The 26,055-nt window shown below is 42.0% G+C and overlaps 1 protein-coding gene across 1 annotated transcript; it reads left to right on the top strand.

Moving 5' to 3' along the window:
- The first annotated feature begins 1,416 nt into the window (after positions 1-1,416).
- Positions 1,417-26,055, top strand: NUTF2 (nuclear transport factor 2). Its single transcript, XM_051974972.1, has 5 exons — positions 1,417-1,504; positions 19,329-19,453; positions 21,814-21,885; positions 21,984-22,082; positions 25,523-26,055. Exons 2-5 carry the CDS (start codon positions 19,355-19,357, stop codon positions 25,634-25,636), a joined length of 384 nt encoding a protein of 127 aa, XP_051830932.1. The 5' UTR covers positions 1,417-1,504; positions 19,329-19,354; the 3' UTR covers positions 25,637-26,055.

Raw genomic sequence — 26,055 nt, 5'->3', positions numbered from 1 at the left:
AGATTATAGGAAAACTCCCTAAATCTGTTTGGTTACACCTCTACTAGTTTACTACTAGGTTACACCTTATACTAGCTTACAAAAATGAAAAAGTCTGCGCTTTTTAGGAAGTGGTAACCATCTAACCTCATATTTCCAGTTCACAAACTACCATCACATGGGAGCAAACCTCCCAGGAAGTTATATCATTCTAAAGCAGGGATTCTTTACCTTTTTTTGTGCGAAGGGCTCCTCTGGCAGTCTGAATCCTTTCTCTAAATGACTTTAAAATCATAAAAGAAATGCTGAATTTCATGTAGAGTTTAGTGAAAACTGATGCCGCCTTTTTTTTTTTTTTTCCTTTGTACAAGTCCATGGAGTCCCTGAGTCTCTGCATGGATGCCAGCTTAACAAATGCTGTTCCACAGAGCTCAATGTTACTCCTCAGTTGCCGGGCTATTAGAATTCAAATCTGGCTTTAGATCTTGGCTGCCACTTAACTTAAATTTGTTTAACTGTAAAATGGCAAATAACATCTTCCCAGAGTTTGTGAAGATCCAATGAGATATTTGGAAAATAAAGTGCTTAGTGGGATGCCTGGTACATAGTAGGTGCCATATAAATGATTATTCCTTTCCCTCTGCTCTGTTTCCCAAGGGAGCCGCTTCTGTTCTAAGCAGCAGTAATTTTTGGAAAGTTTGTTTGCAGGGAAGTCTGCCCCTGGAACTTGCAGGATTGGCTTCCCTTTAGGAGTCATAGGGACTAAGTCTAAGCTTTCTTCTACATTCCCTTCTGCAAGCTAAACGCCCTCCTCCAGTTCCTTCGGGCCATTCCCCGTCCAGGCCACGTCCTCTATGTCCGCTAGCTGCCGAGCGTTCTTCCAAACCCCCTCTGCTCCAGCACTGTATACGCTTCCAGGCGGGGTTTGACGACAGGGTTTGGGAGTTTATTTGAAATATGCAGGATTTGGACTCGGGCAACCTGGAAGAAATTAAGCTCTGGGCTCGGTTTCCTCATCTGTAAAATTGGGGGATGGAGCGGAATCATCTCTAAGATCCCTTCCAGCTCACACATGAAAAGGCTACAATGTGGATTTCCCTCAAACTGGAAACTTTCTGACACGACTGGGATGGAAAGGGGTGGTGTCATGGATAGAGTTATCCGGCTCTCAGAGGTAAAGACTTTGGATTGGACTGACTCCTGGAAGGCGCCAAGGCAGAAAAGTTCCCGAGGTCCTCCGCTAGCCCACAATGCTCAGGGGTCGAGCCAGGCCCCGTCTCTTCCGGCTCCCTCCCCACCTCTCCTGGGCAGGGAGACTGCGTTCGGGCCGCACCGCACGGCATGTCGGGAATTGTAGTTCTGTTCCTGCAACCTTCGGCTGAAGTCTAGCGCGGCCGCACTGCATTTCCCAGAGTGCAACGGGCTCGGGGCGGGAGAGGGAAGGTGGGTGGGGGGGGGGACAGTCGGTCCGGGACCGCGCTCGGTTGCCGCCACCGCCGCCGCTGCCATCGTGCCAGCCAGTCGGGTGAGTGCAACGCGTTGTCCGGCCGCGCGGGGCCGGACCACGGGGAACCGCCCGCTTCCTCTTGCCGGGGCTGGCGCACGCCCGCCCTAGCGCTCTTTCGAGACCTATGTCTGGGACTGGCTGGGCCTGGCGGGGCCCCCGCCCTCCCCGGCCTCCGGGGCCGGGCTGACCACTCGCTTCAGATTCCGGGGCTGCCCGGGAGGCCGGGCCCGCTCCAGTCTGGAGAGGGACCGTGGTCCCGGGGGCCGGGGGCGGGTCATGGGGAGAAGGAATAAAGTCACGCGGTCATGGGCGGGGGCGGCCGGGGTCCGGAGGACTGGGAGGGGGCCCCTGGAGAGACCCGGCTTGGATTACCCACTTCCTTCCTGACGAGCCGAGCCCAGCTCTCTCTCGGCCAGCCCCCCTCGTGCAGTCTGGGCCCACGCCGCTCTCGCCAGGCCAGCCGGGTGGGGTGGGGTGGGGTGGGGGTGGGGCCGGCAGCGTGGGCTAGGGACTTCCCTTTAATCCTGCCTCTAGAGGGTCCTCTTGTGTGTGTGCTTGCAGGCTTCGGAGCCCACCTTTACCCTAGGAGCCCAATATTGCTAAGAGAGCTTAAGAGCCGCAAGAGACCTTAATCATCTTCTCATTCAATCCCCTCATTTTACAGGTGAGGAAACTGAGGCCCAGAGAGGGAGACTTGACCCAAGGTCACACAGTTCGGAGCTGGGATTGAAACCTAGTTCCTCTGGTTCCAACATTTCAGGTCGAAGCAGAACCACGATCCGAACCCCGATTCCATGGGAGTTTCCCAGCCTATGGAGCTGGAAGGGGCTGGGCCTTGTGGCCACTTCCCTGGTTTTATAGCCTTTGGAGGGGTGAAATCATGCTTTTTAGGGTGCAAGGCCAGAGTCTGGAGCCAGATCCTAACTGAGCCGGAAGCTGCTGCAGAGACCCTCTCATTTTATGGTCAGGACCCTGAGACCCAGCTGTCCAGAGCTCAGCTGATAATCATCCCCTCTCAGCCTGCTGTTTTCTTCTGGCTTTGCTGTTCCTGCCTGTAACGTTGCCATTTAGCCAGTATCTCGTTTTTAAAACCTGGCTGGTATTCTCTTTTTTTCATTTTGATGTTAGCTCCCTGGAACATTATCTAGCATAGTACCTTGCTCTTTGTTCAAGTTGGTTTTGCTCTTGGAAAAGGTACTGGAGTGCTTTGTCATTTCCTCTCCAGTTGAGAAAACCCAGGCAAAGTCCCAGTCCAAAGTCCACACAGCCAGTAAATGTCTGGGGTCATTTTTGAACTCAGATCTTTCTGATTCTTGGGCCAGTACTCTATTCATTTTACCAACTCGCTGCCTAGAATAGTACATACTTAGTAAATATATCTGTGGTATCAAACTGGATCTCTGATGCTAATCCTCATTAATTCTGTCCATTTGGATGCTAAGTATAGTCAGTTTGACTTCAGAATCTTCTTCCCCCCCTCCAAGATAATTGGGATTAAGTGACTTGCCCAGGATCACACAGCTAGGGAGTGTTAAGTGTCTGAGACCAGATTTGAATTCAGGTCCTCCTGACTTCAGGACTGGTCCTCTATCCACTGCACCATGTAGCTTCCCCGGCCGCAGAATCCTAAATGCAGAATTCTGTTTGCAATCGACATTTATCTGGTTTATGAGGCAATAACATAGTAACTGTGAAGGCATATGCACATCACACTCTTAATCTCTGTCTGTTAAAATGGTCTTTTACATTACTTCCTCCACTGTGACCTGACAGACAGATTAAAGCTCTGCTTTTTCTTCCTTGGGCTTGTTAGATGGTGATTGAATTTCTGTAGTTCTTCTAAAGTCCAGCAGGGTCTGTCTGATGTGATCAGCTAAGGTATCCTGACTGGTCATCTCTTTCTGAGGAATAGCCCTGAATTATGTGGGGAAAGACTCCTATGAGGCACCTTGGTTTGACTAAAACCAGAAGGTGATAAGAGGCATTCATAGATATTTGGCCCCTTTAATTTAGTCAGTTTCTGTTATGTAGCCTTAAAAGCCAATGTAGTGTCTACACTTAATTAAAAAAAAAAAAAAAAAAAAAAACTTCTATGGTATAGGAAGAAGAGGACCGTGTTTAAAGTTAGAGGATGTGTGTTCCAGTCCCAGGTGCTGTTGCTTAACTGACTGTTTGCAAGTCACTTTTGGAACTCAGGTTCCTCATTTACAAAATGAGTTTATAGTGTAGTCTCTTTTAGCTTTAAAATCTGTTGCACCATAAATTTCTTATACTCACAGGGCCAGTAGGTCACTGGTTTTCATTGATTGCTTGGCTTTGTTACATTATTCATGGGAAAGTTTCCTTATTTACAAGGCTAGTTTTGAAGAACTGGTCCTGGCCACCCTTACTCATCTCCCTCCCCTTTTTACTTTTTTTTGGGGGGATGAGGTAGTCAGGGTTAAATGACTTGCCCACAGTCACACAGCTAGTGTCAAATTTCTGAGACTGGATTTGAAATCAGTCCTTCTAACTCCTGGACCAGTGCTGTATCCACTACACCACCTAGCTGCCCTTCACCATCGCTTTTGGTGTGGTAACTGACTTTAGTCATTGCCTCCTTGTCCTTTGTTGTATGATTCTATCGGTTTAACATAACAAATGCTTATAATAATTACTCCTCTGGGACAGGTTGGAGTTGATCTGATTGAAATTAACACCACCGCTTAAAATATAAGCACTTAATGGAAAGTCTTTGGTTGCTGGTACCGAGAAGACTGATCTAAAGGAAAACATTGATTGGAATAAAGCTGGTTCCTTATGACTTGGCTTTCTTTTTGTGATTCAGTAATTGCACTTTTTCTCATTCACTTTAATTCATCTGGTAATTGTAGTGCCTCCAGGACCATAGGGATGCTATAAATTCTTTAGAAGAAAGATTATCTCAGTTTTTGTTTTGTGTATTATTTTCATCGGTATCAGTATCAACCAGTATGGTTTTACCATAGGGTGATTTTTTTTTTTCTCCCATCACCTTGAAGAATGGGGGAAAGGTAAAGGAGGGACAGTCCATACCTAAGACCAGAAGACTGAAAAAAGAAACTGTTTCAAAGTTCAGTGGCCACATCCTTTTATCCCTAACTTCTCAATTGCCCTTTCTCCAAACAGAGAGCAAGTTAGGCTCATTCTCTGGACTAGGGAGGCAACATCAGCCAGATTTGCTTGTTCTCTAAAGATGCTAGCATGTGTGCCATGCAGCAGTTGTTGAAGTGTCTGATATAGGAAGCCTGGACATAGGGCTCCTGAAATTAGAAGGCAGGGCTGAAAGTTAACAGGATCCTTTAGTGCTGAAAACAGTTTTCTTAGACCCTAGCCAAATCCTCCCCTTTAGGATATATAGGACATCAGGCCTTCTCATGAACCTTGTGGAAGTCTTAGCTTTTGATTAAAGAATAATAATAATAGAATAAATAGAATAAAAGAATAAAGAATAATAAAGATAAAAGAAAAATGCTTTCTCAGTATTTTACCAGATGAAATCCTTTTTTGTTACAAAGCCTCCTTATTCTGGCCCCAATGAGATAATAGCCATAGATAACATTGTTAACACTTGAACATTTGCTGAGCACTTTACCTTTGCTAGATAATTGAATCCTTCCCACAATCTTGGTAGGTAAATGCTATTGTACTCATTTTACAGATGAGGAAACTGAGGCACAGAGTTTTACTAGTCAGTATCGGGCAGAATTTGAATTCAGACCTCCCTAATAACATGTGCCATACCATTCATATTTTATCTGACACCCCACCTAGCCATCTTGAATGTTTGGACAAAGCAATTTGCCTGACCTCAACCTGTCAGGAATAAAAAGGGAGTGTGACACAGTGAAAACTATACAAGACTTGGAGTCAGAAGGCCCAGTTTGGAATCTTTAGCCTGATTTTTGGCCTGTGACTTGGGATAAGCCTCTCTTGCTCTTTTGGCCTATCTGTAAATGACGGTTGTGTGAGATCAAGGCTTCTTAAACTTTTCCTGTGTCCTCAATGCCTTTGGCAACCTGCTTGAAGCCTGTGGACCTCTTCTCACTAGAGTGTTTTGAAGTACATCAAATAAAATACACAGATTTATAAAAGAAGCCAATGAAATTGAAGTAAAGTTATCAAAACACTTTTTAAAAGTTCGTAAATTCTAGGTTAAGAACATGAGACTTGATGCCTGTGCGGGTGCCTTCTAGCTATTAGGCCCCTGATTCTGTGATATCCACATTCTGGGGTCCTCTAGGTTTTATGACAATGTCCACATCATTTTATTCAGGCTTCAGGATAGAATGAGTTAAAATTCCTTGTCAAGGACTTAGGAATTATAGTCTTCAAATCTTCTCTAGGAATCCTTTGTGGCTAAATTTGTAAGGGAGTTTCTTACCATTACCGTTAACTAGATGGTGCAATAGAGAGAGTACTGGGCTTGGAGTCAAGAAGACCAGAGTTCAGATCCTATTCAGACACTTGTGACCTTGAGCAAATCACTTAATTTTTGCCTGCCTCAGTTTCCTCAATTGTAAAATAAGGGTAATAATAACAATAGCACCCAGGGTTATTATGAAGATTTAATAAAATAATATTGGTAAAGTGTTTAGCATGATGCCTATCATATAGGAGGTGCTTAATAAATCCCCATTCCCTATTATCTCCTTGCTTTCTTCCCTGTCTCTTTCCAGTTTAGAGCAAGACAGGAAATCCTCCCTCAAATGGAGGGTGGGGTGGGAAAGAACTCAGTGAGTGTTGGTGGTCAGTTTTGTTCTCATTGGATGGGAATGGGTTGAAGATCAATGCTACCTCTAGGTTTTTTCTCAGGGGAAGAATGCACCTTTGATCAGAGTTGTAAGTTTGTGTGTATGGAATCAACCTAAGAAACGACCACAGAATCTGTTCTTTTCAGCTTCAGTAGGAGAGAGAAATGTTCTTATTTCTTAATTCTTTTTTTCCCCCTGATAATAAAGAAATGAAACTTGGAGCTGACTTGTCCAGGATGATATACAAGTTAAAAATGAATATCAGAAAGATAGCTTGACAGTAGTGGACTAGATATCAGAAGATCTGGATTTTTCACTTTACCACTCACTGACTTGCTGTGTGATCTTCAGACAAGGATCTTCTTAGCATCTCTGTCACAATCTCCTAATCTATAAAAAGAATGGTCTAGGTGAAGCTTTTCTCTTTCTCCTTCAAAATTCTTTTGATTCTAAACCTGAGGTGTTGATTTCTAAGTAGGTAGGAGGACTGGGATTGGGATTCTGTTTCCAGTGAGAACAACAAACATTTATTTATTAAGTGTCTGTTATTTTTGTGCCAGACATCATGCTAAATTTGGGAGAGCATCATACTAGCCAGTGGAGAGGCTTGAAGTAGGGGACTAAGAATTGGGTTGTAATCTAGGCTTTACATCCTTTTTAATTCCTTGGTTTTAGTGAACATCTAGTCCTCTGTCTCTTTAAATTACTATAATTATTAGAAAGTTAGGACACTTTAATCTCTCTTTTCTGTATATGATTTAAGCATCCACCTTCTAATTTGCAACTGTTTTTTTCTCTCTAGTGTTTTCTCATCATAACTAGAAAGATTAGCTTTTTGCCCTGCTCTTATCTGTTCTTTCATCTCCTTTTCCGGGCTAATCTTGGGGTTTGCTGGTTCTATATTTCTTTATAGACACCTTTTCCTTCCCTGTTTCCCAAAGTGTCTATTTGTTACTGAGCAGGGATTGCAGACTGGCTGGCTGGCTCCATTATATCAGTAGAGTGTTCTCTAACCTAGTGAAATGGGAAAAGCCCCACTTTATAGAAAGATTGCTTAGCCTCATCCCTTCAGCTTCTTATGTGGCCTATTGAGTCAGACTGCTGCTGTAATTGTGGTTTCTGAAGTTAATGTGAAGGGAAAAGAAGTGAGTGTTGGGAAAAGTTTGATGCTTTCCCTACTCTCAGATTGAGTTAAGATTAAAACTGAATAGTCAGATCATTTTGGAGCAGCAGTGCTAAATCTGGGCTCCATGGACCTCCAAAGTCCATGCATATACATATATCGGGGGCTCTGAACTTGATTGGGTTGAAAAGAAGTTGTACCTTTATTTTCCACACAGCTCTAACTGAAATTTAGCTTTTCCTTCAATGATTTAAAATCAATCTGAGCAGAAGTCCATGACGCCCCCCCCCCCCCGCAAAAAAAAAAAAAAAATGGTTCTAGATACATGCAAACCAAGTAGAAGCAAGAGGCTAACCTTAGCTTCGAATAGTTAGGAATTTGTTTTTTAATGTTTGGTCAATTAAGCAGGTATTAAACATGGAATTTCTGTGGCCCCTTTTTCCCTAGAGAAATTCAGAGGGCACTAGGTCATCTATTTTACTTAGAGCAACACCAAAGAATTTTGAAATTAGCCAGGATCTGCAGCTCACTGTGGTAGCATGGATTCGGTAGAATGACAAGATTCAGCTGCATTTCCCTTGATCTTGTGAGCAAGTCATACCTCTTGGGTTTCCAAATCTTTAAAATGAAAGAATTGGACTAGGTGATTGCAAATGTCTCTTCCAGTGCTCAAACTTATACCCTGAGATCACTGAACCCAATCCTTGCCAGAGCAGGAATCCCCTCTATAATAAGGGGTCATCCAGCCTTCAAGTGAAGAATTCCGATGACAAAAACTTACTGTGTCCTGAAGCGGCCTATTTTCATTTGGGGAGCAGCCCTTGTTAGTAAGCTTGTCTCATTAATTCCCATGTGATTGGTGGCCAGTAGAGGCAGCTTTAGATGATCCAACCTATGGACTGTCCATGGTTTGAATTATCTTTGACCATCTCTTTAAAAAAAAAAAAATTATTTCTTTGGATTTTGTTTTTTATTACCTATAATTAACCTTACTATGTGGAAAGATTGATTTCAAAATAATCCCAAGTCAGCTTCCTTCTAAATCCAGAATGCTTCCCCCCCCCCCCCCCACCCCCTTTTAAAAAAAAATTATCTGTGTTGCTTTCTTACAATTTGGTACTGATCACTGGGAAAGCTTCCTTTCCATTTTTCAGTGGCTGCTAGGTGATACAATGGATTGAAAACCTGACTCGAAGTCAGGGGGTCCTTTGTTCCTGAGTTCAAATCTAGCCTCAGACACTTACTAACTGGGCAAGTCATTTCACCCTGTTTGTCTCAGTTTCCTCATCAAAAAGAGCTAGAAAAAGAAATGACAAACTATTGCAGTATCTTTTCCAACATCTCAAAGAGGTCACCAAGAGGGGTGATAAACCTGAAAATGACAAAACATTAACAACAGTAATTGAAAACAGGACCTGCCCATGATGGTGTAATGAACCTAGCTGCTATAAAATTGCAGGTTTTATATATGTATATATGTTTATTTTATACTTTCTAGTGTAATTTCTAGGGCCAGTATTCTAATATAGAATTAAATGTAAGTCTCTGAATGAGCTTGTTAACTTCTGTGGGTAGGAAGCCCTGTTTAGTGCAGTGATACTTGGGATAGAAGCACTGCTAGAATAGCCAGGCTTTGAGATTGTGGCCCCCACTCCTAGCCATTAGCAATATGAACAGAGCTGGCTAGCAAGCTTTTTGGATGCCATGAAACAGCTTAGTGGCCCTTGTCTGGACTTCTTGGACAAATGAACAGTACAATAGAAGTGAAATGTGAGGAATCTTTGTAATTCCTTATTTCTTGCCCTGATATAGGATTGAGTTTTGAATTTCTGTTGTGTCTATTCACTGGAGTAGCTAGCTGTTGTGGATATCACCTCAGTAATTAGATCCAGGAAGAATCAGAACAAGAATAGAAGGAGTTGCAGCATGAGGTAATGCGTTAGGTGGTGGACATCCTGTCTCTGACTGTTCAAGTACAAGAGCTGAATAACCTCCTGGAAGGGATGTTATAGTGTAGGGAAGACATGTCAAATGCTTAAGTTGCAAGGGGTCTGCAGAACTCCCAAGTGGGTGTACTGCAACTAGATTAAAATGTCATTGGGGAATATTCATTTATTTATTTTTAATAACTTTTTATTGACAGAACCCATGCCAGGGTAATTTTTTACAACATTATCCCTTGCACTCACTTCTGTTCTGATTTTTCCCCTCCCTCCCTTCACCCCCTCCCCCAAATGGCAAGCAGTCCTTTACATGTTGAATAGGTTACAGTATATCCTAGATACAGTATATGTGTGCAGAACTGAACAGTTCTCTTGTTGCACAGGGAGAATTGAATTCAGAAGGTATAAATAACCCAGGAAGAGAAACAAAAATGCAAGTAGTTTATATTCATTTCCCAGTGTTCTTTCTTTGGGTGTAGCTGCTTCTGTCCATCCTTGATCAGTTGAAATTGAGTTAGATCTCTTTGTCAAAGAAATCCACTTCCATCAGAATACATCCTCATACAGAATCGTTGTTGAGGTATATAATGATCTCCTGGTTCTGCTCATTTCACTTAGCATCAGTTCATGTAAGTCTCCCCAGTCCTCTCTGTATTCATCCTGCTGGTCATTTCTTACAGAACAATAATATTCCATAGTGTTCATATACCACAATTTACTCAACCATTCTCCAATTGATGGGCATCCATTCAAGTTCCAGCTTCTAGTCACTACAAACAGGGCTGCCACAAACATTTTGGCACATACAGGTCCCTTTCCCTTCTTTAGTATCTCTTTGGTGTATAAACCCAGTAGAAACACTGCTGGATCAAAGGGTATGCACAGTTTGATAACTTTTTGATCATAGTTCCAAATTGCTCTCCAGAATGGTTGGATATGTTCACAATTCCACCAACAATGTATCAGTGTCTCATTGGGGAATATTTAACAAAATAAATAAAAATACAACATAGATAATCTTAATTTGTGGTTTCTAGGATAGTTTATGGTCCACAGTTTGACACCAATGGTCTATAGGATTGGAAAAGTAGGCAAGACTTCCAAGGACTGTTCTCACTCTTCAGATTCTGTTCTTTGATGGTCTTTGTTCATTGGCAGTCTGGCTCTCCACACTTGTACCCCACTCCCAACTGGGAATCCATAAAAACATACTTAAATCGATACACTTCTACTAGGGTCTCATCTGGAAATTTTTCCTTATAATGGCTATGCTTCGTTACTAATATAGGCTCTAGCTTCCTTACTTGTAAGATAAAATCTTGGACTAGATGATCTTTAAGGACCATTATGGCCCTAAATTCAAGTATCTTTCTACGATCTTAATGATGAATAGGTTTATCGAGTTTCAATTCTCTGTAGAATTAGGGAAACCAGAATTGAACTGACCAAAGTCACCCACAGCAGAAGTGGAGATGCAGAATAAATGTCCTAATTCAGGCCTTAGTACTTTTTCTTCCTGCTCTTGCCAGGTATAACAATGGAAAAGAAATAGTATTCCTTTTATGTTTGGAATTGTTTATAATCAACCACCTAATACATCATTATTTAGTACTTAGGGTTCTGTGGGCCCTGAGTCTTTCAGATGCCAGCCAAGAGATGGTAGAGGATGTGTTTCTTTGAATATTCTTTTGCAGGTCAGGGTGAACAATCAGTAGCAATTGACCAAATTATAAGAGCCTGAGTTTTCAGGGTAGAGTGGATTGTAGACAGTGTTTTTTTTTTTGTCTTAAAATATACATTTTGATTGATTCCTATTGTGTGGATGAGGGTGGTGGTGATACTAGCCTTTTTTCGATCTCTGTATTTTGATTTAAGTACACTGGAAGCCAAGTCGACTACCTGTCTCATCTGGGAAAGCCATTTGCTTAGGTGAGAAGAGTTTTCCTGGATCTAGCTCTCAGACTTCTCCCTAGAATTAGGTATAATTCTCTTGATTTAGCATTTTTACCTTCAAACCCAACTTTCCATTGAAATATCCTGAGAACAGCTTCTTCAACTTTGGGGCTGTAAGGTATTGGAATGGCTCAGTGGAAAGTGCTCTTGATCTGGAGTTTGTGCTGGGGGGGGTGGGGAGGTGAATCCTAGGGCTTGTGTTAATTAGCTTTATGGCCATGAACACATTTTTGTGTCCTGTCAGGCTCCTTATCTATAAAATGAGAGTGGAAACAGGTGGTCTTTGGAATCTTTTCTGGTTTTAGGGCACATAATTCCACAAGTGGTCACTATATACATAGTATTGTGCTGGATTTACGTGATTTCTGCCCAGGCTCTCCTTGGATTGACCAAATTTTTTTCAGTCTGCAGCATTAGAATTTGTGTCAGCTGACTCAAGTGTATCCCAACTAGACTAATATGCCAATTTTAAAGAGAAAAAGACACTTTTAGTTGATGAGCTTGTGGGTATTTGGTAGGACTTGCCTCTGTCCAGTTCCTTGGTCAGGATCAGATGTTGTTGCTTTAGGTGGGTGCTCTTGCTTGGTCGCTCTCCTCCCCTTTTCTCTCCCCCTTTCTTTCCATCTCTCTCTCTCTCTCTCTCTCTCTCTCTCTCATTCTCTCTCTTTGCATATATTTTGAAAATAAAAATCTATTAAAAGGTAGTTTTCAATATTTGCCCTAGCAAAACCTTGTGTTCCAAATTTTTCCCTTTCCCCATCCTCAGCAAGCAATCCAATATATGTTAAATATCTGTAATTCTTCTATATATATTTCCACATTTATCATGCTGCACAAGAAAAATCAGATCAAAAAGGAAATAAAAATGAGAAAGAAAGAAAAGCAAGCAAACAGCAACAAAAAAGTGAAAATACTATATCGTGATTCATATTTAGTCCCCTTAGTCTTATTTCTAGATGCAGATGGCTCTCTCCACAAGTCTTTTGGAATTGAACTGAATCACCTCCTTGTTCAAGAGAGCCAAGTTTATCGCAGTCGATCATCACATAATCTTATTGTTATCTTATACAATGTTCTTTGGATTCTACTCACTTCACTCAGCATCAGTTCCTATAAGTCTTTCCAGGACTTTCTAAAATCATCTTGCTGATCATTTCTTATAGAACAATAACATTCCATTACACTCATATACCATAACTTATTCAGCCATTCTCCAATTGAGGGCTATCCACTCAGTTTCCAGTTCCTTGCCACTACAAAAAAGGCTGCCAAACATTTTTGTATATGTGGATCCCTTTCCCTTCTTTATGATTTTTTGGGATACAAGCCCAGTAGAGACACTGCTGGATCAAAAGATATTCACAATTTGGTAACCTTTTGGACATAGTTCCAAATTGCTCTGGTTGGCTTAGTTCACAAATTGGGTAGTTCTTGGTAGAACTGCCAGGCACTTGTTAAGTGCCCACCAGCTTCCTTTCCTCAAGGAGCTTAGAGGCTAACGGGAAAGGGTGACTGTCCTTATAAAAAGATAAATCAGATCAGTGGAGTGAGGAGGAGGACCAGAAAAAGCCTCTGGCAGAAGGTGGGATTTGAGGATCAGTAAAGTACTTCTCTAGAGGTTGGGAAAGTCCAGCTGCAGAGAAAGCAGGCTTGGGGAGGGGAAGTGGAAATCATTCATTGGTTCTTTTTATTTTTTTTTCCTTGGGCAAGTCACTAAAAAGTTCTTTAGGCCCCAATTTCCTAATATGTAATATCTGTGCTGGCTGTAGAACTAGATCATCTTAAAAGGTTTTTTCTAGCTATAAATCATAAATCCTCTGAAATAATTATAGTATGATACCTAAGTACATAGGAGAGGTACAAAGGTTATATGAAATTGAAGGGGGATACAGTAAGTGAAGCTGTAATAGTATAAATCTTATGAATCAAATTATAGGATCTTAGATTTAGAATCATTGGAAAGTATCTTGTTGAGTCATTTCAGTCAGATCTGACTTTCTTTGACAAAAGTACTGCAGTGGTTTTCCATTTTCTTCTCCAACTCATTTTACATATGAGGAAACAGAGGTAAAGATGGCTAAGTAATTTGCTCAGGGTCACACAGCTAGGAAATGTCTGAGGCCAGATTTGAAATCAGGTCTTTCTGACTCCAGGCCCAGTACTCTCTTCACTTTACCTGGCTTAGGACTTGAGAGGTCGTCAAATCTAACTTCATTTTACAGATAGAGAAACTGTTGTTCAAAGAGATTTTTATCTTGTAAGGTCCTAAAAGAAATTCTAACTCACATCTTCCTAAACTTCAGTCTGGCACATTGCTCTAAACATGCTTTTAAAAAAATTGTTTGGAGGATTGATAGTCATTTGGTCTAGACTTTATCATGTTACCCTCACCATGAAGTTTATATCAATTTTCATGTCTTTCTCATTTTGTTTGTTGGTATTTCTGGAGGTGGACAAATACAAGCTATCTTATAGTTAAGAGGCCAGTTGAGCACTAGCCCATTCTGGCAGCCTGAAAGATCAGGAAGACCCCCTTTTGGGTTTCCTGGGACTCTTACAGGATTAAAAACCTCTTTAAACTTCAGTTTATCTATAAAATGAAGTTAGATTTGGTCCAGATAAGCAGATTTTTGTTCTCTGACTTAAAGTCAGTAAGCATAGAGTTTTTCCTTTCTTTTTGAGTGGGCTTTTCTAAATAAAGAGTCATGGTTGAATCCAAATGTCTCCAATGACCTGGCTTTCATAGGGTGTGGGGGAGAGAGTTTGGGCTTTGGGGTTGGCAAGACCCATCTCCTAATTCTGAGTTTTATTTCTATGTTTTTAACCACGCTGCTAGACTTGGCCTCTAATCTTTATAAGTTCTGTGCTTTTTGTAAATCCTGCCCTACGGAGGGCCTAAACTCTGGAGGAGTATACTTGGAAACAAGAATACTTACAACAAAGTGTTAACTCAGTATAATTGATGAGATAATGGTTCTCTAGTTCACACATATCTAGTATGATATAATGATAGAATCACTCTAGTTTGATATAATGATAGAATCACTCTAGTTGGCATATACTCAATATGCTGTAATGATGTAATTGTAATAGGGTATTTAAGGGCTGAGAGACTTGGGGAGTCAGTCAGTCAGAGTGAATAGACTGTGAAGGAGACAATAAAAACTTTAGACTCTATTCCTGACTATCTTCATGGTGACTATCCTGCTGAGACCAAGGCCTGTCCAGAGGACCTCAAGAAACCTAGCCCAGATATTACACTGTCCATCATTTAGATTGAATTGAGTGTCTTGTTTCTTTCTCTCTCACTGACAATCAGAGCAAAGGCTAGATGGGGTGTTTGCTTCATAATTTGACTAGATTTTGTGACTTTGAAAGCTTAAAGAAACAATGAGATCATGTTTTTTAAAGTTTATGAAACATAGTTCTTTGGCTAATGGCTTAGATTTGAGATCTCTTTATTCTTTAGTTGTTCCTAGGATTCTTTACAGATTAAGCTATATTAATGTGGGAAATTTCCTCTCTTTCTTCAATCAGAGGTTACCATGGAGCTGACAGTTGGTGTGAAAGTTGACCTCTGCCTGCCCTCTGAGGAGACTAACTCCTTTGTGAGCACCTCTGAAGACAGTCATCAGATGGAGCTCTTCCAGCCTATCTTTTTATTTGGAAGTTGATCTTCCTTCTTGTTTATTTATTTTCTGGAAATAATTGCATTTTTAAGAAGTGACAAAGTCTTGACTCTGCACAGACTTACCCAGAAGTGTGGATTGATCAGGTTCATTATCTCTCCTCTCCCTACATGATTGTTAAAAAGTGCTTTATCCCCAAAGACCCAAATTCAGGTTTTGCTAGCAGAAGCTAAACTTCTGTAATGTGTTGGAAGGTATTTTAGTCCAAATAAGTACGGGGTTTTCTTTATTCTCTCTGAATTATAGGAAAGATCAGGTCCTCAAAAAATATTTATGGCAAGTTTATTCTCTTCATATGCTGCTTCAGGCCATAGAGAAATATGTGGTCTTTTTAGAAAAGTTTGAAGCTATCATCTCCATGTCATATTAATATATTTGTTGTCTCATACTTTTAAAAAACCTATAGAAGTGTTAAGATTTTTTAAAAATCATTTTTTCCATTGCCTTACAAAGGTTCCTTTGACTGGACGCCATCTCCTTTTTTATATAAAGCCATTTGTCTCTGAGCCTTTCCCATTGCTTGGCACAATAGCTGATAAATTTGTTCCTGGACTTTGTTATCTATTAGGTTCATAAATTGTTCTCCATTTTTACAATTCAATTTATGATTCTGTCTGCTTTTCCCTGGAATCATGTAAACATGAATGTTTCCTTGGAACTAATTCAACTGAAGTTAAAAAAGGCCCCTTTGGATGTCGTGTGGATAGTGTTGCCCATCTCACTCCAGCATATTGCCTTGGCTGAACTCTGGTTTGGATCTGGGTTGTCATTTCTGAGTTCTTCACATAACACTACAGTCTAAGGTTAAGTTCTTTTAAATAGTCAAGGATTGCCTTAGAGTTTTCCTCCATCCTCTTCCCAAGTAATTACACTTTTAAAAATAGTCCTTCTCTTCGGGATGCTGTACAGTAATCGGAGAGCTCTTCAGAAAGTCATATGCTTGTGTTTTTTTCATGAATATTAGGAGGGCCATAATTAGAGAGATGGGGGGGCTATGCCTTTGAGTACAGCAGTGTCCGTCTTTTGGCGATTTCCCTCAGTTCAGAGTTCTCAAAAGGAATGAATTTGAGCAAAATTAGGAGGTGAAGGTGAGGTTTTTGACATACTTCAGAAGTCATACTTGACCAGTGGGGTCAAATTCCAATAGAAATGCTCCTATTGACTTAGAAACTCACAAATTAACATGATCACTTGTATTATATTTTTTATTTTGTTAAACACTTCCCAATTCGAGATTAGTTTGATTCAGTAGCATTCAGGAATTTTGCAGCTTCAGGTTTGATACCTAAGGATCAGCCTGTGGAAGGGAAGGGAAAGGAAAGGAGTAAGCTTATTTATGGCACTTAGCATGGGAAGGAGAGGCAGACTTGAAAGGAGCGCTGGAAGAGGGGCTTCTTCATTTAGTGCTTGTCCAGTCTCGAATAGGAGGGACTGAGGAGCAGCAGTGCAGCATATGTGTAGAAAGCTCAGAATCCAGGTCAGGATGCCTGGCATGGAACCCAAGACTAGGCTTCTTAATTCCTGGAACCTCTAGAGCAGGGGTCCTCAAACTTTTTAAATAGGGGGCCAGTTCACTGTCCCTCAGACTGTTAGAGGGCCGGACTATAGTAAAAACAAAAACTTTGTTTTGTGGACTTTTAAATAAAGAAACTTCATAGCCCTGGGTGAGGGGGATAAACGTCCTCAGCTGCCGCATCTAGCCCGTGGGCCATAGTTTGAGGACCCCTGCTCTAGAGGGTGGCTTCTTTTCTTCAAATGAGGGGGTATAATCAGTCCCTACCAACTTATAATTCCTTTGAACTTGAAAAGGTGATCCCTCTCTCAATTGACAGAATTGACAGAGGAGGAAAAGAGGAAAGATAAGAGTGAATGAGAGATTTGAAAGCAGTTGATCGCATTGGGACTGAAATACCCCCATGTCTCTTCTGTCTTGGGAGGCACTTTGAATAGAAGGTACTTCAGTGCACAGTATTTTCCCAGCAGCCTGGGATCCCATTGTAACTGCCCTTTGGTGGCCTGACACTTTGCTGTTACTCCAGGTTTTTGAAAGCAGGTCAAATCAGGAGAGATAGGGCTTGACATTAAGCAGCTATAGGATTCAACTGAATAAATCTTAAGCGATGGGTGAGCCAAAGCTCACCTTGTGCTCACTAAAACAAAGCTTACCCAGTCCTGCTTCAGTTCTCATTCATAGCAGCTAGTTTTAGACTTCCTAGACATGGATTTATTAGTCATGTAAGCATGTTGGCTTTATTTTTAGAACAGCCAGCATGGTGAAATATTTTTATGTTGGCTAAAAATAAAACTGTCCTCTTATCTAGCCCTCAGCCTCTTGGGAGGGGGAGGGGGAGATTTGAGAACTCGGTTCAGTGGAAAAGTCATCTGGAATGGCAGGATCTGAGTTGAAATTTAGATTCTTTATTCCCAGTGTGACTGTAGACAGGTCTCTGTGCCTTAGTTTTCACAACTGCAAAAGGAGGAGATTGGACCAGATGATCTCTTTGAGTCCCTTCTCTATTTAAGTCTCAGATCCTAAGTCTGTCTGTCTGCATTAAGTGTCCTCCCTGTCTAATGCAGCCAGCTCCCTCCTGTGGCCTCTGGAGCAAACAGCATTACAGTATTAAGGAATCAGGTTTGCTTGTGCTGCTCCTTTCAGCATATAGAGGAAACTTGTCCTCTGTTAACCAGCACTCCACAGAAGAGAACCCTAGGGTAGGTGGTCTTTGGGGACTCCCCACCTTGCTGCTGGCAGGTGCTTTTAGAAGTTGCTGGCTCATTGAGAAATTGCAAACCTTGCATCTCGTGAGCTGCAAAGTGTTCTGCTTTCTTTATCCAGAAATTGGAAGGACCATTTCCCCTTCTGCCAACTTGGAAGTTCATATCAAGTGGTTGCTGGGTCTAGGGCATGGGACCCAGGGATGACCAAGACTAAGCTAAATACTCACCATAGTCTAAACCCTTATCTCTGGCTAGGCCTGAAAATAATCTACTTGAAGTTTTGGAAGGAAGGCAGACAACAAGGAGATTCACCCTTTGTCCCTTCCTAGGCCAGTCCCAGGGACTCTATCCATCAGCTATATATAAAGGGAGCTCTCTCTCCCAGGAATCATACTTATGTACAAATAAATGTGGAAAAGGGAGAAGTCCAGATCTTTTCTTTCTTCCCCACTCTCAGCTAAACATAGGTGCTCATGGAAAAGTCTCTCCATCTTTATTCCCATTTAGGAAGGTATTCTGTTTGCTGCTTAGGAAGTTGGAAAACATTGAGCACCCACCCACCATTTGTCTTTTAACTACTCCCCAGCTGTTTATATTTGTGATTTACCAATTGTATTTGCTTCATGATGGTTGTAACTGCCAGTGAAACCGGTTATTGTGGCTCAAAAGGGACTTAGGGGTCCCTGTCTCTCCTCTTGCCTATTAGCATTGAAGTTCTATTGCCACCCATCTTATCCCTATGAGGCATGACAGGATGAGAAAGTTATTCAAGCCAGAACTACAAGGAATGGTCTGTAGCCTATTTGAAAGGGAAACTTGCTTCAGAATAACAGACTGCAGAGCAAGCTGGCACAGGCCTCTCCTGGCTATCAGCCCTTTGCTTCTCTGTTTGGGGAACCTCATTCTAGGTGCAGGTTGGTTAATGTTCCTAGAGATTTTTGTTTTTCCTTGTGAAAGTGAGGGTAGAAGAGACGGCTTTTCCTACAGAGATCTTGGGCAGTGTGTTTCTGACCTACCTTTCCCTGAAAAATGACCATAGACTTTCTGGAAGTAGGAAAGGACAAGTCTGTAGGGCCTATGCTAGCTTGGTGAATAGGTTGCTTTTAACCACAGCCCTTCGGTGGGCTGACTTTGATTGCAGTTCATTAGTCCCAGGGGTCATACAGAAAAGGCTCTGGTTGCTGTATGAATTAATCTTGTAACTAAAATATTAGAAGCTTCTTTTATAGGTTGCCTCATAGTCCTGATGAGGATATTCTAGGAAACCTCCTAGAGTTCTTGTACTAGCAAATGGGCTCCCCTAAATTGTAAGACCATCAAAGGCAGAAGATGGTTTCTAATTATCGTCTTTCTCCAAGTCCAAAACAATATCCTCAAAAAAATGCTGCGTGACTATTTATTTACATTCATATAAAAAATCATGTGTAAGATTAGCAAAGTCTTCCAAAGGGACCATCTCATGACATCCTGATAATGGACCTAGAACAAGGTTTTTGATCAGAGGCTACTCTGTATCCAATGCTGTCTGAACAAAGGACTATGGAAGAGGGCAGAGGAGCCCAGAGTTAGATATAATAAGCTTTTCAAACTCTTTTGCCTAGTAATTGATACCAATGTTCTCGTTCTCTCTTTCTGCTTTTTCAGTTTCTGCTGCTAGGTGAGGATCCAGAATGGGAGACAAGCCGATTTGGGAGCAGATTGGATCCAGCTTTGTTCAACATTACTACCAGTTATTTGATAATGACAGAACCCAATTAGGAGCAATATATGTAAGTGGTTGGGGAGTGGGATAATGGGGTTGGGACAGAATTCATTTTCTGCAGGTGGGGATGGCTGACATTAGCCATTGTTCCTCCACCAGATCTTTGTAGGTAGGTAGGTAGGTAGAATTGTATCAGTCAGTTTTACCAGAGACTGGAATGTAAGAAGATCTGGCTTCTGATTTTGGTATTGCTGCTTATTCAATAAGGTTCCATGACTTTGAGAAAGTCCTTGAGACACTTTTTCTCCATCTCTGCAAAAAGAGAAGATTAAATTAATATCCCTTCCAAATTTGTGATTCTTTGGCTCATAATTGTTTTGGTTTGATATTGTCATACTATTTTCTAGCTTCCTAATTTCCCTCCTCCCCCCCCCCTTTTTTTTTTAACTGTAATTACTTCTGTACTCAATGGAGAAATGATCATAAAAGAAAGACCTGCTCACAGACTTCATCTCCACTTTATTACATAGTTTAGAAAGGGCTGCTTAAACTTTGTTCACTCACAACCCCTTTTTGTCTCCGAAATTTTTATGTGACTCTGGGTATATAGGTATATCAAATAGTATGTAACTCAAACATTTATTGATAATAAATCATAATTTCATGACTCCCACAATCAGTTACAAAAACCAGATGGGTTGTGAATGGTAGTTTAAGCGGTTTTAGTTTAGAGCACCTGTAGAATAAATTATCTAGAGAGAGGTTATTATTGCATATTATTATTGAAATGGAAAGGAGGTTCCTTCCAAAATACTCCTTTTCTTATATAGCTGAAAAGAGGGAACAAATCATTTAAATCAAGGATTCTTTCTCTTTACCAGTTTGCCAGATGTTTCTGAGGTGGGAGTATTCTCTGTGTCTGGGTTCAGCAAACATTTATTAAACACCTACCAGTATCTCTTACACATTCTACTTGGAAGAACTTCATACATTTTCTCATGGAAACAATGTTATAACATGTGGTTAAATGAAATGCTAGTAGTAGTATGCTTCAGGGACATGCTGGGTTAGATGAACTTTTTTGTGAGTAGTCTGAGAACCTAATTGCCACTTATAACATTGTTTCTATGGAGAAATGTTGTTCAGATTCTCAACTTCTGACTTTACTGCTTTTCTAGAGTCAGTGGGAAGAAGGTGCTTTGTAAACTATTGAGGGTTATAAAATTAGGAACTGTTGCTTTTGTAGGTCTTAAGGGAAAGCTCTTGGAAACTAAATTTAGTAGTACAGATTACATTCAAGCTTGATGTCAATGCTGCCTCAACCCAGCAGTTTCATTGACAGAACAGTACCTGTTTACATGGGCAAGGTGGAGTGAGGAGATTGGCAAAACACAGTTTTTACAATGAAAAGAGTCTGCCTGACATGTACTCCCAGGCACTTAACCTGTTCTTCATCTATAGAATGAGAAAGTGAAGCTTGAGATCCTTTGGTTCCAAATCTGTGATTCTATGATTAAAAAAAAAAATCTATTGAATGTCATAACTAAATTGGCAAAGCTCCCAAATATTTATAGATTATGTAATTAAATTGACATTTCTGTCTTCCATTTTGTCTTCCATTACTCTTATAATTGTGCAGAATCTCTCCTTCAGTATTGGAGTGCTCCCCAAACCAGGCTATCTGGATGAAGTTAGAAAAGCCTTAAGAAAGAGAAAGCTCCAAATAGCTTTCTCTCCCAGTGGTTTGAATACTGCCTCTGAGAGAGGTTTAGTAAGAATTGTGAAATGGAAAAAAGAATGCTTCCTAGTTGTGTGACCCTGGGCAAGCCACTTAACCCTAATGTCTTGCATGTGCATGTGCATGCAGACACACACACACACACACACACACACACACACACACACACACACACACACACACAATACAGGCCTTGGAGTCAGGGGAACCTGAATTTCAAATCCGGCCTCAAGATACTTAATATTTCCTAGCCATGTGATCTTGGGCAACTCACTTAGCCCTAATTGCTTCACAGAAAAAAAAGAAAGAAAGAAATGAAAAAAGAGAAATGGAAAGTGAAAAAGACTACCACTATAGACCAGAAGAGATTCTCAGAGCTTGTTGAGTAAGAAAGTCTGGATGTCTGGTGGGGAGCTCCAGCAGGAATGCTGTTGAGTGCAAAGGGGCCTTGGGCCACTTGTGGGGGCTTTGCTTTGAGTCAGTCTCTTCATTTCCCAAGAGTGAGGAAGGTGCCAGTTCATAGAGAGACAGCTCACTTTCCTTTCTGATTCCACTGGAGAGGAAAAATTAGATTAAGTCTTAAAAGGGTTGTAGTGATAAGGAGCTTGTGCTTCCTCGGTCCCCTGGCCTAAGGCCTTGACCCTTGTCTAGTCAGGTCCTGATAGTAGATTCTGAATGTTTCCCCCCAGATTGATGCATCTTGCCTTACATGGGAGGGGCAGCAATTCCAAGGCAAAGCAGCCATCGTGGAGAAATTGTCTGTAAGTATGAGCCCCGCCTCTGTTTGCCGGCTGGTTTGGGGGTCCAAGATGACTGTGCTCCTGATTGTGGCTCATGTTCGCCTCTCCTTCTCTTTCAGAGCCTTCCATTTCAGAAAATACAGCACAGCATCACAGCTCAGGACCACCAGCCCACCCCTGACAGCTGTATACTCAGCATGGTGGTGGGGCAGCTAAAGGTGAGCAGTCTACCTCCACAGCAGGTGGGATCCTTTGTATTCAGTTAGGGGCTAACAGGGTGGGGGGATTTCAACCTCGCCTGACGAGCTGCCGTAAAGCCCATTAGGGCCTTTATGTCCACCATCTCATTTGATCTTCACCACAACCCTGTGAGGTAGGTACTACAGGTGTTGTTATCCCCATTTTACAGATGAAGAAACTGAGGCTCAGAGAGGTTAAGTGACTTGCCCATAGTCACATCGCAAGTAAGTGTCGGAGGCAGGATTCGAATCCAGGTCTCTCCTGACTCCAGTCCAGCGCTCTTTCTACTACATCTTGCCGCTGCCTGTGGATAACAGGCATAAGGGTTATTCTGTCTCCTGCCTCCATTGTTTCCTGCTTCAGAGGTACATAGAATGAAAGCTGCCATTTTGGGGGATCTTGTCAGACTTTCTCTAAAGCTTGCTATGGGGCATGTCTCCCCTCTACATCTCTGTCTTCACAACTGCCCTGGGTGTCTTGGCTGAGTAGAGCAGACCCACATCCCCACTGAGCATTGGGGTTTTAGATTTGAGGGGTGATGATCCGAACAGGTGCATAGAGTTGGAAGGGACCTTGGAGTCCCTAATCTTTAGTATAGCTCATACTTCATTCCCTTTACAATCTCCTCTCCAAATGGTCATCCATCCTCCAGTTAGGGGGGGCAGCCCATTCTAATTTTGGAGAGCTCTCACGAGGAGGAAGTTTTCCTTTATACTTTGAACTTGCATCGGCCTGTGCAATTTCTGCCCTTGGCTCCTAGTTTTGCCCCCATGACCAAAAAGAGCAATTCTTACATCTTTTCCACATGAAAACAATCCCTCAGATACTCGAAGACGGTGCTCATTCTTCCTCCTTCTACCAAGCCTTCTTTTCTCTATGCTAAACATCCCCAATTCCTGCAACTAATCTGTAGAGGGACACCGTCTCTAATTGATTCTTCAGTCTGGTCCCCTTTAATTAACTGCAGCTTCTCACTGTCCTTGTGAAAATGTGGTGTCCAGACTATGCTCTGATCAGGGCACAGGACAGCGGGACTGACTCTTAACTCCCTCATTCTGGATATTGGGTTTCTCAGGCCAGTTAAAGATTAGATGGGGGCATTTTGGCTGCCATATAAAACCATTGACTCATTAAGTTTGCATTCCACTAAAATCTCTGGAACTTTTTCATAAGTTCTATTGTATTTGTTTTCTATCACCTCAGAATAGTGGAATAGGTGGAATCAGGGCAAAATGAACAGTCAGGGCCATCTTGAAAGAGAAGGAATGTCCAAAAGTACAAGTGGAATTCCACCTGGGGGTGCTTGCCAACTTCAGGTTCCTGCCAAGGAATCTGTCTTAAGATTGATTTAAACCTCCGGGGACATCAGAGCCAGGATTGGATGTGTTCTTCTCATAAGAACTGGGAGAGTTCCCTCATGTAGAAACATCAGCACAGATTGGGGAGTGGGTTGCACCTCCAGCTGAGATATCACTGGCATTGTACCAGCTTTGCTCCTGGAAGCCTTGGGTCTGAGGGCAGGAGGCCGGGCTCCAGTTTGGCTCTCTTCATATGTCTATGACTTTGGGCAAGTTATTTAACCTCTTTTTGTCTATTTTCTCATCTGGAAAGTAGGACTGATGAAAATTACACTCTCAACTTCATAGGACTAATGTGAAGAAAGTGCTTATAAACTTTAAAAGTGATGCCTCCATGTGAGATTATTATTATCTGGCTTCCCTCGGGGCACCTCAGTTTGGGCAGGTAGTATGTGAAAAAGAAACAGATAAAACCTTGCTTCCCTCCCTTTTCCTTCCATCCAATGAGGGGATCTTGTTGATGGGCTTAGCATTTTATGCCAGGGATATGTATGTTCTTATGTATTGCCATAAACATTGCTGGCTATCTGACCCCTTTTACATGGCTTGTTCTTTGGTTCTTACCTGGTTTTTTCCAGTTCTTTTCTCCCACTCTGTCCTGATCGACTTTTATCCCTGTCAGTTCCCTTCCCTTAGTTTCCCCCAAAAATCTTCCTGAGCAGCGTCTACGAGTGATTTCTTATTTTGTGGTGCTCAAATCACATTCTGATCTTACAAGTTGCTTATTGAGCATGGTGAACCTCTGTCTATCTTCATACCTTTTACTGATATTATATGGTACCCTGAGCTCAGAGAGCTGCTTCTATCCCCTTTCATCCCCTTCCATCCAGGCCAAATAAACAAGGAAGGGAATAACTGTTCCTTCTCATCCCTCCCTATTGGCACCTGCTCTGAGTCACCTGGCTGAGCTCTAGGATTTCTGTGCACAGGGCATTGGGGCCAAACTTAGGTCTGAGAGTTGGGATAGAGGATGTGCCCTCACAGACGACCTACTGCTTCACTTCAGATATGTTTAGAGGCAGTGTCTGACTTTTATAAAAATTGCTTGGAATACATATGAAGCATGTTACTTAGGATATCTGAAAGGATTTTGAGGGCCAGGAATCTCTTAAAAAGAGCATACTTTTTATACATTTGGAAAATCCAAATCTTTTCCTTTAGCCTGAGCTGGCACAGGGCTGGGAAGGACCTGTTTCCTGGCTCTTTTCCTCCTACCCTATCCCTGCCCTTCTCCCCAGAGGCCTGCCTATTGGATGGGTTCCTGTTTCCCCTATCACAGTTGAAGGGAACATCCCAAGCTGCCCAGTGGGTGCATGTTGCTTCTAGCCTCTTGGTTTCTGATCTGATGCTGCTGTGTTGCCTTTTCATGGGATGTGGTTCCCTGTATCCAAGGATAGCCTATGCTGCTCTAGGGACTAGGCTATCTTGGGTTCAAGGCCAGTGATTGGTAAATTTCTGGCTCTCCCTCCCATGATCCTGCAGGGATTTACAGCCTTTGCATGTTTTTTTCTAAGTGATTCTAGCTGTAGCCAAGCACTTGGACTAAGTCTAAATGAAAAGCTCTCCTTTCAAAGAGCTTTTTCTCCAATTTTCACAGACAACCATGCCTCCAAGAGTGGCTGAACTATTATTGGTTGTGGTTCGTGTGCTCTCAAGGAAACAGAAGGCCAAGTGTTAGATGACCGAAACTCTCAGAGGAGTGTCCTAGAGATTCAGGGCACTGGAACTGTGGGATGTGCCCATTAGCATAGCCTTGAATTTCTTATTTAATGGGATCCCAGGTTTTAGAGCCAGAAGGGGACCTGAGAAACCAACTGGTTCTAAACCTGTTTTATAGCTTTGAAAACCGAGAGGAGGAGAAGTGTTTTGACCACGGGTACATAGGTTCTGTTAAGGAGCATTGCCCAGCTTTGGACTCCAGATCCCCGACTGACCTTTCTGTTGCCTGAAGGGAACATGGCATGATTGTGGTGTTTGTTATAAAAAACACGAAGGGGCCAGTTCTGATTTCTGCATCACTTTCCACATGGTTCACAGGTGTCTTTCCTCTTTCCTCACAGGCTGATGAAGACCCCATCATGGGATTCCACCAGATATTTCTATTAAAGAACATCAATGATGCTTGGGTGTGTACCAACGACATGTTCAGGCTAGCGCTGCACAACTTTGGCTGAGCCTCCTCTTCCCAAGGCACCCACGCTGTTTCCTTCTCTCTCCTCTTCCTGATATTATTCACACTTCCTCTCCCCAGCCCCCTCCGAACACTCCAAATATCATACACAAGCCTGCAAGGCCGCGGTGGGCGGACACCGCGGTGGTGGCAGAGGCATCACTATTTGAGTGTGTTGTGCATGATGTTTGGACATTAGACTAGCTGCATCTGACAGGAGAAGTTTGTGTTGTACCAGCGCATGCCTTAGAAAGACTAAGTAATGCAAAAGGTTGTCTTTTTTTTTTAATGTACTGACAAGTTGCTCTAGTAACCCAAAGAAACGAAGGAGAAAGCAGCAGCTGCGTGTGCAGCCCAGATCTTGATTTGTTCAGATGTTCCAATGCCTCATTATACAATAAAACCATGAAAATTTTCTTAACA

The sequence above is a fragment of the Antechinus flavipes genome, chromosome 2 (genome assembly GCF_016432865.1).
Source record: "Antechinus flavipes isolate AdamAnt ecotype Samford, QLD, Australia chromosome 2, AdamAnt_v2, whole genome shotgun sequence".
Classification (NCBI taxonomy): Eukaryota; Metazoa; Chordata; class Mammalia; order Dasyuromorphia; family Dasyuridae; genus Antechinus; species Antechinus flavipes.
This window is presented reverse-complemented; position numbering and strand designations above follow the sequence as displayed.

Coding starts and splice junctions, on each gene's coding strand:
- NUTF2 (XM_051974972.1), top strand. CDS start 19,355: ATGGGAGACAAGCCGATTTGGGAGCAGATTGGATCCAGCTTTGTTCAA. Junction 19,454..21,813: donor CCCAATTAGGAGCAATATAT/GTAAGTGGTTGG, acceptor GTTTCCCCCCAG/ATTGATGCATCTTGCCTTAC. Junction 21,886..21,983: donor CCATCGTGGAGAAATTGTCT/GTAAGTATGAGC, acceptor CTTCTCTTTCAG/AGCCTTCCATTTCAGAAAAT.